Below are 12,986 nucleotides of genomic sequence, written 5' to 3'. Positions count from 1 at the left end.
GTTCCATGGGTGTTTACTGAATGCATAGTATTAGTAGTAGCATAACTCAGCAAAAGAGGAATTAGTGTCTGCCCGAACCTGCATGATTGGTTAAATAGACGTACATTCAAAGAACAGGTCCTCCGCCATTCCAATTCACACTATGTTGCTTCAGTCACTTGGATCTGATTTTGAAGGTTGAAATTAATGCTAATGGGGGGGGAGATTAATTAGATCCTAATTAGACTTCGCAAGTTTGAGATCATTTCTGCCAAACATATAGTTTCAAGCAAATTGTCATCTGTACGTGGCACTTCAAACCTAACCTCCAGCTACATTCCAGGTGTGCCTGACGTTTGTACCATACGGCTGCATGCACTTAGTCCAACCTGTTCGATTGTTCCTTCACCGTCTTCAAATGTGGTTGAAGTTGGACTATTGCCTGAGTTTTCAATTGTTGACCAGATTTGTCTAAGTGTCTCTGGTGATCATGGACTTCTTAAACTGATGGACAGCTCTGAGCAACATATCCCAGGGTATATCATTTGCTTGCTTTCCAGCAGCCAATATTATAGTTGTTTATATGCATTTGAGTGTGGTATGCTTCCTCAATATATTGGAGAATTTGTTGAGAGACACTGAAAATTCAGGGCTTGTGGTTGGAACAAGACTTCCTTTCATGTCAACATCCTGGAGCTTCAAGCTATTTACAGTACTTGCCAAGTCTTTCAGAATCACATTGGGGTGTATCAGTTCATATCCTTACCAGCAACAACTCCACTGGGTATTATGTGATGTAATAAAATTTTGGCAGTCCTGCATCAAGGGAAGAATTCCCACTCGTTTACCTTAGGTCCTGCAATCATCTCAGCAGGAATTTCTCCCAGAATCAAAGTGGTCTGTAGAGACAATAGTCCTGGGAAGTTCTGCAATTAATAGCATTTGGAGTGATGGTGCAATCTGAGAATCCCCCCAGGGCTGAGACCAGTATGCTGACCTCCATCTCTGGAGAAGAGACATCCTGTTTCTAGATCAGTTTGCAACAAGAGAAAACTAGAAGTGACAACAGGTCACTGGTGGGTCTCAGTCCAGCCTTCTTAAGAGATGCCTTCCATTGGAATCAGAGATCAGTGCTGACATATACTTTTCCTCAGTACCACGTACTGCTCATTATTCTTGGACTAAAAGTGGATCATACCAAGCTAATTCCCACTACATCAGCTTAGACAAGGCAATATTGCTTCTCAGATTTATTCAGTCTGTCAATTTGACCTCCCCATCCCTTTTTTAAAATCGTGAACTACTGATTCAACACCACAGCTGTGTTTTGATCCTGTGTTCAAAAGTATAAAACTCATGGCATGGATCTGCATTGCCCAGTGAAGAGAAATGTTGTATGGAAGCTTTTAAACATGTGCTGCTTAGTAGTAGAAAACTGTCCACAAGAGCTTCCTGCTGAAAAAAATGGAAGTGATTTATGGTGTGATCCCTAGTCCAGGGGATTCAGCCAATGTTAGCCTGCATTTGGGATACTTTGATTTATCTGGTACACTTTCAATTCTTTTATCTCTCAGCTCCTTGCAGGTCTGCTACTATTGATCATAACATTTCATCTTCTGAGCTAAACAAAGTCAATTTTCTCCAATTCCTTTTTAGCAAAATTCCTCAGAGGAGACATTTGTCTCCATTCACCAGAAAAAGAGCCAGTTTCCTGGTGAGACCTTAATACTATGGTAGCTGCTCTTAAAGGGCTTTCACTTGAGCCCATGACAACCTGTTCTCTTTCTCCTCGATTGTAGAGCCTTTTTTATTGCTAGAACATCATTGAGGACAGTAAGTGTGCTGCAAGCCACAATGGCAGAGCCCCCATATAAGCAGTTTTTCAAAGACAGAGTGGCCCTAAAGCCACATCCAAAGTTTTAGGGTGAAGTCATTTCCCAATTTCACCATAAACAGGTAAAATTTTAAAGTATTCCTTCCTAAACCACAGTATTCTTTCCTAAACCCTAAACCATGTCAAATGCATATGAATAATTCCATTCATTGGATGTGACACACAGTTCCAGTCATTGGACGTGCGACTACACTTGGTGTTTTACCTAGAGAGGACTCAGCTTTTTCATTTATCACCTCAACTTTGTCTCCTATACAGAGCAAAGGATGGGTCAGGCAGACTGTAAACATGATTTCCAGGTGGATCACTTCCTGCATTATAATAGCATATAAAGTTGCCATTTCTCAAACTATACTTCCTTAGAGTTTATGGACTCATTTGAGGGCCCAAGCAACATCAATTATATTCCTCAGTTCTATTTTGGTCAAATACATTGGTTGGGCTGCTACCCAGTCTTCTGTGCATACTTTTACCAAGTTCTGTAGTATTAGCACTGTATTGAGATCAGCTGGAAACTTTGGAAAGGGAGTTCTGCAGTTATTGAGTTAGACTCCATGTCCCACCACGTTTAAATGGTCCTTATGAGTCAACAGAGTGGAATACACAGCTATAACCACTTAAAGAAAAAATGGTTGCTTACCTGTACCATAATTGTTGTTCTCCAAGATGTGGGTGAAGGTGTGTTTTCTGCAATTCCTCCTTTACTGGAGAATTGTAGATCTGGCCCACTGGGGTCCACATGCTGGAACGTGGACTCTTGGAGACAGGCACAGGTAGCAAAAGACAAAAAGATCCCAGATAGATACTGCTTACAGCTACACTGTGGTTCCCTCTTGTGTTCAGGGACAAAGTCCTTTCTTCCTCCCATAAGGCCCTGGACACAAGAGGGACCCAGGTGGACTGTTGTGGCAAACTGCTGTTGGTCACTGATTTTCTTAGCATACCCCAGTTATTTATGTCGCAGGTGGGATGATGCCTTGGCATCCAATTTCAATGACTTTGCTCAGACCAGGTAACCTGACTAGCGGGCTACATTCCATTGACAAGTCTCAAGCATCTGGGATGTGATTTTGGCATCTGAGCACCTGGTTTCCACTCTATTGTTTAGCCCTATGTCCTGGCTGGGGCTGAGTTCACACCTCCTGTTATAAATCTTATCACTAAAACTGCTAATACAACTACATAGCTAAAATCTATAACTTCACCTACAAACATGGTAGAGACAAATAAGTATCATACATGGATTCTGGGTGTCATCAGCTTTCATTAGACACCTCACGTGGTTCCCAGCACAATATTTGAGGCCAATATACACACCGGGTACATAAAATGGCTTTCATATCTAATATAAAAATCCAATCACGTGACACTGTCTTATCTAGATATTTGGAGAAAAGGGATTGAGGGACATTGGGGTAGCACTGTCCTTAACTAGCCAAGAAGGGGGCTGAGAGCTGGAGAGCACATGTGCCATCTATGCTGGTGCCTCTAGAAGTTTTCCAGCTTTGATACAATGGACACATGCCCCAATACATCTACATCCACATCTCAAAAAACAATGACTGTATAAGTGGGTAACTCTTCTTTTGTAGTGTATTTTCTGAAGCCTATAAGCACAATTAGGAACCAATCTAAACGTCTTTGAAATTAATGAAATAATTTCCTCTCTTTTCAGTGTACTAAGAATTAAGCATTTAGAGTGAGTTTACTTTTATTATTGCAAATCCAGTTACCTAGTCACTTCTTATATATGTTTTATACGTGTTTGATTTTTATTAAATCTACCAATTCTGATCTTTCCCTCTTCTCTAGAAGCTACTGAAAGAAAACTACATCTAGTAGGCCATTGTCAGGTCATTGTCCACCATGTAGCTGATGCCAGTGTGCTTTGTCATTGCAAAATCATTATTGTTTCCCACAACTTCAATTTTTCTGAAGATTTTCAGAGGATTATATTTACAAAATATTTTAAACTTGAATGAAACACTACTGAGTAACATGGGAAATTATAATGATCCCATACAAACTTGTTTAGACCTGTTACTAAATCTTGTATTAGCTTCTTTGCTTACATATTTTATGTTCTGAGTCACTTCATTTTGAGGCTGTGATAACATAGCCTGAGAAGAATTCCACAGTTGGTAACAATGACTGCATATCCTGGGTGCAATTAGATGTGTGAGGACATCAAATGAAATAATACCGATTTAAAAATCTGGGTTTTACCGTGGCAAAATCATTCTGGTGGTGGACTGAAAACTGTCATTTCCATTTTTAGTTTACTGCTACAGAATTGTATTTTATCATGTCTAAAAGTTACAGTGCCAATAGTATTTATTATGAAATCATAATTCGCCATTGTACACAAATGAGAGAAGTTTAAATTAAAGATTACTATGTAAGGATCAACTATAAAATCTGATATATTTTTTCCTTTTGCTCTTTGCTCTTTCTTTTTTCTACTGCTTCCTCTGAAGTCTCCTACCAAATGGTTTTGGAAACTGGTTCCTGTAAGTTTGCCCAACTGCTTCACCTCTGATCTAATAGCTTAAAACGAGAATGGTTTTTTCCAAATCATGCTGGTGTACTCATTGATTCATTTATATCAGATCAATTGGATTATGGTATGTTAGATTGCTGTTCTTAGTGTGCACATAGTTTAGAATCCAGTCCTTCAAATTAATCTAGGAAAAATTAAAGCTTAACATAAAATATTGAATCAAAAGGGTTTTGTTTAAAGACAGTTGACGTGCATGTGTAGTGTGTATGGTACTTTACTTGTTTACAGTACAATGTATTGTCTTCTGGTATCTCACATCAGAATATAAAATATGCTCTCTTTATGGTCTAGTAAGATTCTTTGCTCTTACTCAGTGTGAGCTGCTTGTATACTTTGCCAAGAATGTAGACCCTCAGAAGCCAACCTTTGTGTGTTGACATTAAGTGGATCTTGAAGTCCTTGGACACTTAATAAAAGCTTGTATCTCTCACACCATTTATCCGAGTTTCTCTTTTCAATTACTGATGCATATTTAGGGGAGCAAAGCATTCATTTTCACCCAACTGTTCATATATAAAAATGTAATAATTCTGTGCTTTGTTAATAACAAACTAAGTCTATTTCCTTGATAGTAACAGAGAGAAAGCCATGCTAGTCTATATACTATCAAAACAAAAAAACAGTAAAGTAGCACTTTAAAGACTCACAAAATAATTTATTAGGTGAGCTTTCATGGGACAGACACACTTCTTCAGACCATAGCCATACCAGAACAGACTCAATATTTAAGGCATAGAGAACCAAAAACAGTAATCAAAGTTGACAAATCAGAACTAAATTATCAAGGTGAGCAAATCAGAGAGCAGAGGGGTAGGGTGGGACCGGGGGGGGAGTCAAGAATTAGATTAAGCCAAGTATGCAAAAGAGCCCCTATAATGACCCAGAAAATTCGCGTCCCGGTTCAAACCACGTGTTAATATGTCAAATTTGAATATAAAAGAGAGTTCAGTAGCCTGTCTTTCAAGACTGTTGTGAAAATTTCTCTTCAGTAAGACACAGACTTTTAGGTCAGTAACAGAATGGCCCACTCCATTAAAATGTTGGCTGACCTGTTTGTGGATCAGGAGTGTATTTGTCTGTTTTGTGTCTTTTATATTCAAATTTGACACATTGACACATGATTTGAACCGGGATGTGAATTTTCTGGGTCATTTTAGGGGCTCTTTTGCATACTTGGCTTAATCTAATTCTTGACTCTTCCGCTCCTCTACTCTCTGATTTGCTCACCTTGATGATTTTTTTTTTCATTTGTCAACCTTGATTACTTTTTCTGGTTCTCTGTGCCTTAAATATTGAGTCTGTTATGGTCTGGCTGTGGTCTGAAGAAGTGGGTCTGTCCCAGGAAAGCTCACCTAATAAACTATTTTGTTATCTTTAAAATGCTACTTTACTGCTTTTTTATTTCCTTGATAGTCTCCCATTTGTATTGTTGTCCAAAGATGTACTTTTGACCTTTCAAACATATCACACACACGTTGGACAGAACCTCACATAGTTTTGCTCTAACTAATAATAGATGTGCTGTAAAGAGATTTAAAAGAGCTTAGGCAGTTGTTTACTGTAAACAAAGTTTGGACATTGCCTACAGAATAACATTTTAAAAACACTGCTTACAATAAAGGCTACAGCTGTTCTGTTTCTAGTCAATTGCACCCAAATTCATTAAAGTCTGTAGTATACAAGTGACTCCTCTGCAGTTTTGTCTCCCCTTCCCAATCCCACACCAACCCACTGCACTGAAAGAGAATATTCAGTTCTGGACAATTTAATGCCATTTAAATTTTCATATTTTGGGAACAGCAGCAATAACTAACATAGGGGAGCAAGTAAAGCCACAAGTGAGTTATGTTTGGTTTTTATTAAATTACAAAAATAAAGTGTGTGAGTGGGGAAGGATAGGTGAATGGTTAGAGCATTGGCCTTGTAAACTCAGAACTCTGAGTTCAGCCCTCGAGGGGGCTTTTCAAGGGCCTGGGGCAAGTTAGATTTGGAAAAAAATAATTGTCAGGGATAGTAATAGGTCCTGCTGTGAGTTCAGGGGATTGGACTTGATGAGCTCTCAGGCTCCCTTCCAGCTCTGTGAGATGTGATGTGTAAGTACACCTTGCATATAATCTGATATCCAGTCTTTCCATAAAACCAGAATGCAAGTGAAGATGTGTTTCAGAATAAATCTTTTATTATAGCTGGTTTTGCATAAGGAATTAGTTTACCCATTCCTTAGTAGTGTATTAGAAACATTATCTATATTTGCAGTGCAGTTATTAAAAGCTGTGCTGTAACATTGCTTTTGTAAAGATGATACCAGCAAGTTAGTGTTGTTCCTTGCTTGGGCCATGTTTATTATCACACTTCATAAATAATTAAATGAGATTTTTCTTCCAAATTTAAAAATGAAAAAGTCACTGGTGGCTACACACTAACTTGATTTAGGAGAGTATCTGTTGCCCTGTTTATCATTTGCCAGGGCAGCCATCTGTCCTTTTGGGAGGGACAGCCCCATATTTTCAGACACCATCCCAGAGTCCTAATTTATTTTGCCAAAGGAGCTAATTACCCCATATTACACTTTTTTACTGGCACAGGTGGCTCCCCCTGATTCTGGCTCCCTGCGCCTGAGGGAGCGGGGAGCTGGACTCAGGCGGTGGCACAGCTACTGCCCAAGTTCCCCCAGCCGGGAGTCAGATCCACATGGTGGCGTGGCTGCTGCTTGGCTTCCCCTGGCTGGGGGGAGTTGGGAGCCAGACCCCCACAGCAGCACAGCTGCTGCTCAGCTTCCCCCATCTGGAGGAAGCTAGCAGATGGACCCTTGTAGCAGTGCAGCTGCCACTTGGTTTCCCCCAGCTGGCAGGGAGTTGGGAGCTGGACCCATGCAGTGGTGTAGCTGCTGCTTCATTTCGTCCAGCTGGGGAAGCCAGACCTGCATGGTGCTTCCTCTGGCTGGTTGAAGCCAGGACGTTCGCTGGTGGGGCAGAAGTTCAGGTCCTGGTGCTCCAAGTCATGGTGCAGCCGAGAGCTGCAGCTGCCCCCCATAGTCACCCCCGAGGGTGGCAGCCCCCACAGGGATGCTACCACCTGACTCCCAGGTGGGGTGACCATCTGTCCCGTTTTGGCCATGATGGTGTCATTCACCTCTGTCCCATATTTAGGAAGGGGAGATATGGTCACCCTATCAAAATTGTGTAGTAAATTTCTATTAAAACATCATACATAATATACCATGCGCTATCTATTAGACTTGACCTTATTTTTCCCATAGTTGGGTATTTCTGGTCTGTCAGATAGCCATCTTCTTCCAGGTCTACATTAAAGGTTAGACATAAGAAGTCTGTAGACACTGTTCCTAAGACAGTCTGAACAATTTAAGTGACAGGAAGCTTTCTCCTAGAAAGTCATTGCATGGTGACATATTGTGAAATACTGCTAGGTCAGTTTCCCGGCCCCTGTCAGGGGCAGCAGCCAAGAGCCTGACTCTCAGCTGCCACCCCTCACATGAGTGGCAGCCCCAACACTCCTGTCAGGGTGGTGAGAGTCAGGAGTCAGGCTGCTGGCCCGACAGGAGCAGTTTCCCAGTTCCTGTCAATGTCAGCAGCCTGACTCTTGGCTCTCTTCCTCTTCCCCTCTCCTGTAAGCAGCCTCTCCTCTCCCTCTCCCTCTCTTCCCCTCTCAGCTGCTCAACACTCACAGGAGACAGGAAACTGACCAGTGGTGCAGTGCTAGTCAGTTTCCTGGGTCCCCTGAGTTATGCAAAATTTGACTTACTCGGGGTTGTGCAAGAACTCAACCTATGTGTAAGTTAGTTTATATACTATTAAAACAAAAAAGCAGTCAAGTAGCACTTTAAAGACTAACAAAATAATTTATTAGGTGAGCTTTCATGGGACAGACCCACTTCTTCAGACCACAGCCATACCAGAACAGACATAATAATTAAGGCATAGAGAACCAAAAACAGTAATCAAAGTTGACAAATCAGAAAAAAATTATCAAGGTGAGCAAATCAGAGAGCAGAGGGCAGGGGGGAGTCAAGAATTAGATTAAGCCAAGTATGCCAAAGAGCCCCTATAATGTCCCAGAAAATTTGCATCCCGGTTCAAACCACGTGTTAATGTGTTGAATTGGAATATGAAAGAGGGTTCAGCAGTTTCTCTTTCCAAAGCAGACTGAAAATTCTTCAATAAGACGCAAACTCTTAAGTCATTAACAGAATGGCCCACTTCATTAAAATGTAGACTAACTGGTTTGTGGATCAGGAATGTTTTGATGTCTGTTTTGTGCCCATTAACTCTTTGTCTGAGGGAGTTTGAAGTCTGTCCAATACACAAAGCATCTGGGCATTGTTGGCACATGATGGCATATATGATGTTAGTTGAGGAACATGAGAATGTGCCTGTGATTCTGTGAATAACCTGGTTAGGTCCAGTGATGGTATCACCAGAATAGATATATGGACAAAGCTGGCAGTGGGCTTTGTTGCAAGGAAAAGTAATTTTTAGTCTGCTTTGGAAAGAGAAACTGCTGAACTCTCTTTCATATTCAAATTCGACAGATTAACACGTGGTTTGAACCGGTATGCAAATTTTCTGGGACATTATAGGGGCTTTTTGGCGTACTTGGCTTAATCTAATTTTTGACTCTCTTCCCCCCACCCCACCCCTCTGCTCTCTGATTTGTTCACCTTGATAATTTTGTTCTGATTGGTCAACTTTAATTACTGGTTTTGATTCTCTGTGCCTTAAATATTGAGTCTGTTCTGGTATGGCTGTGGTCTGAAGAAGTGGGTCTGTCCCACAAAGGCTCACCTAATAAATTATTTTGTTAGTCTTTAAAGTGCTACTTGACTCCTTTTTTGTTTTTATGTGTAAATTGGGGGTCTAATGTATAATCCTTTTTCTAAATGTGCTGTTGGAGTAATAATGAAAATGGAGCTGATCAAATCCAGACTTCGCTTCTTTTGAACTCGGCAAGTCTGGTATAGCTGAAACTTCTGTTGGTCCATATCCCCCACGGTGTACATTGGCAGAGCTCTGTCCATTTTCAAGGAGCTTTGCCGAGTTACCCCACCTGCGGATGTGGCTCATTGTGTTAGATAAGTAGTTTTTAATGCTTATGAAACTGAATGACACAGAATGTCTCCTAGTAGTGAGAAACAAATTATATTATTTCAGAATGACTTAGAATATTGTATGCATTTGATTAAACTTTGGTAGCACGGTTTATTTCCTTTTAAATCTACATTTTGCCTATTTGTTTAGCATAAATATTAATCTACAGAAAGTAATCACTGACAAAATGGTGTCTGGCTAGATATTACTCAATGCTTATTCACTAATGGGAGATAGACTGCACAGTCTAAATCTGTTTTCACATATGTTTCTGAGCATACGTCTATTTTAATCTCCTCTCTCTGCATGGTAGGCTCGTTACAGAAAGGAGCAAACACTGCTTAAGCAGCTGCCTTGCATTCCATTGGTAGAAAATCTCCTGAAGGATGGTACAGATGGTTGTGCTTTAGCTGCTCTGATCCACTTTTATTGTCCTGAAATTGTCAAACTGGAGGGTGAGTATGTATGTTAGATGACTCTCTGCCACAAAATAGATGGTGACACAAATTAAAATGGCTTTTTCTTTGGTACGAATTAAAATGGTGGCATAAAATAGCATGGATGTGTAAAAGGTTAAATTTAACAGTTTCTTAAAAGCCTGAATACATAAAATCTCCGTTTTTAATGAGAGCACCATGTACCAGGGTAGCACCCAGTATTATGTTTACTATTTCTTTCAGTACATCACCGAGCAAATATAAGTTTTTAAAGATAACTCCAGAAGGAACAGTCTTTGCAGATTCTTCACTCTTGAGAGCTCATCTGTCAGTGCGATGAGTCTTGGAACTATCTGAAAAACAGTGACCATCAGGGTCAAATAAATCCTTTCTCATGGACCTCAGCAAGTTACAGAATTATGTAAAAGGGCTGCAGCCCCAACTATCCTCATTTTTATTGTTACTGCAGTAGATAAGCAGTCTAAGAACCATGACAGCGTAGCTGCATTTCATGACGTGGTTTCTTCGCATGGGTCCATGTTTACAGTTGCTGCAATATCTGTATTAATAAATACAAAAATAAAATACCCAGTGTAAAATGTTTGATCTACTCCATGTAGTTCTAAGCTGGTGGTTATCAACTGTAATGTTCAACTTTATTTTGTTGTTCTGTTTATGCTGCTGTTCTGTTCAAATCAGATCTTCCTCTTGGCAGAACAAAATAAAGAAACTGGATTTAAACAGTGTGCTTCAGATGGCACTAAAATGTCTTGGCATCCAGTCCTCCTTGGTCCTTCTCTGGCTGTGATTCTCCCCATGGAAGATACAAACTTGTGAGGAATACATGTGGTCTAAGAAATCAAAGGGGTATGCACATGGATCTCAGGCTTGATCAGATCTAAAGTAATTAAATCCTCATGCAAAACCATTCCAGAGAACACCTTTAATTCTACTGTTCTCCAGATTTGAGAAAGAAAAACTCCAGGCATTCTTCTTGGGTTCATGAGATGGAAAAAAGTTGCTTTTAGGTTCTGTAAGTGTCAGATCCAGGCATGTGCTATTACTGCATGGAGTTTCTAATCAGAAAAGCATTGAAACCAAATCTGCCATGAATGCTGACTCCTTGGATCTTTGCTTCCAGTGCTAACACCATTGCCTTCTTGCTGTATGAGGAGAGAGATTTAGAATTTCAGACTGATGCACTTTTTGGCCCTGGAGTTGGGATCTTATGCATGCTTTTCCGCATATTCCTCTACTTTCTGTATTTCAGAACAGTGAAGCACGGCGGAACTCATATCCTCCTTGAATCCCTAGCTTAGTATCCTCGGTTTTGTTGTTTGGATCTCTTGGTGGTGATGTCCCATTCACCTTTTTAAAATATGCATGTGAAGTTTCCCCTTTTTGTCTCAAAGTAAAGTCAGAGGTAATTGAGTACTACTTTGAGCACTGTAGAAAATACCAAAACATAAAGTCTTTATTGAGGCTTACTTTATCTGACAGTATCATTCTTGTCACTTATTAGATAGTATTGTTCAGTGTTCATGTGAGAAGTACCATGACATTTCGGAATTGAAGAAACCAGCTACTGGAATGTTATGCACTAAAAGAAAGATGATTTAATAGACAGGGAAACAGAGGAAATTTAGATCCGATATCTTCTCATTCTTTGTATTCTGGACTACTTGCTTTCTTTTAACAAAATAAATAAATAAACAAAATAAAATAAGTAAATAAAATGACTGGACTTTTTTGGCTGAAGTCCACCTGACTGCTCTTAGCAATTTATTGTAATTGTCCAGTCCAGAGAACAATATTTTTTCTTCATCTGACTGTGAATAAGGCATGATTCTTGTATATCTTCTAGTGTGAGCCTTCTTTCTTCCTGAAATTAGGACTGAGTACCAGACTTCTACCGCCATCCCCTAAAGCTGCATTCTCAATAGCTATTATGTCTACAGGCTAAGTGAGGCTGCTTATGACAGCTCCTCTGCAGTCACACTGTGTCCACATCCTACATTCCTCTGAATGCTTTGTCAGTTGATCTCCTGCAGTCTTTATCCCAACCAAATTTAACAAAATAATGTAGCTTGCATATTTTCATTTAAAAGTGAATTTATTTGTGATCTAATTTAAGAAAGAACCTTTGGTTTCAAGATTTTTTTACTTTTGTGGTCATATTCACATTAGTATCAGTTTCAGTTTAAGGATTTATCCATATGATTAGTTTCTATCTGTGACTGACGGACATCCTTCTACCATATAGCCCATCCTAATAGCTGGAAGACATATCTCCTGGCATGCTAAAGAAGTGTCTCCACCTTGAAACCTGCAAAACTTGCTACATAAAGTGTCATTCACATCTTCATTCAGTTATACAGTCCTCCCTTAATTTTGTAATGAAGTCTGATGCTTTTATTTTTTCCTTTGTTTTCCTTCAGTCCCTCATTTCTCTAGGATGTTAAACTAGCAGTACTATCCCCCAAGAGACAAGTAGGCCATGTCTAGACTATTGTTGCTATTTTGGGATACAAATGTATCCTGAAAAAGCAACTTCATGGCTACTTACTACACTTGAAATAGCATGGCTATTTCAAGCATGGTATTCCATTTCCGCTACCTGTCATAGTTAACATTAATAATGTATGCAATTTGCACAATTATTTCAAGTTACGGTTACAGTCTAGATGTAGCCTTACTGAAGGAGAAAAGAAAGTAACTCAGTTATGTGTAGTATGCAGAGTATATTGTAGCTTCAGAACCACATTTACCTACCCATTTTTACCACTTCTATAACTATAAATCGTATGTTGAATCGTAAAAAGAAAGGAGGGAATAAGCCCCCAGATTCCTTGTCTAAGCTCATATTCAACATTTGGATGCACAAGAGAGTGTATGGCACCCAGACTGATAATGGTTTTATAGAGTTGATAATGTTGAGGCACATTTTATCAAAAGTAGCTGATTGGTGGTAAGAAATCAATGTGCTTGGAGAACTCCAATAAAAGATGTGT

At 39.8% G+C, this 12,986-nt stretch overlaps 1 protein-coding gene across 4 annotated transcripts in view; it reads left to right on the top strand.

Annotated features, from left to right (window-relative positions):
- The window catches only part of CAMSAP2 (calmodulin regulated spectrin associated protein family member 2), a 185,256-nt gene that overhangs the window by 114,455 nt on the left and 57,815 nt on the right, over positions 1 to 12,986 (top strand). For 2 of the 4 annotated variants that reach the window (XM_075002276.1, XM_075002275.1), the window contains exons 5-6: positions 4,351 to 4,383; positions 9,852 to 9,993. In XM_075002276.1, coding sequence (XP_074858377.1) covers positions 4,351 to 4,383; positions 9,852 to 9,993 — 175 coding nt within the window. The remainder of the gene's footprint in view (positions 1 to 4,350; positions 4,384 to 9,851; positions 9,994 to 12,986) is intronic. The other 2 variants (XM_075002278.1, XM_075002277.1) reach the window with 1 other exon arrangement.

This window comes from Carettochelys insculpta, chromosome 9 (assembly GCF_033958435.1).
Source record: "Carettochelys insculpta isolate YL-2023 chromosome 9, ASM3395843v1, whole genome shotgun sequence".
Lineage (NCBI taxonomy): Eukaryota > Metazoa > Chordata > Testudines > Carettochelyidae > Carettochelys > Carettochelys insculpta.
The sequence above is the reverse complement of the archived record's forward strand: the minus strand, read 5'-3'. Positions and strand labels throughout refer to the sequence as shown.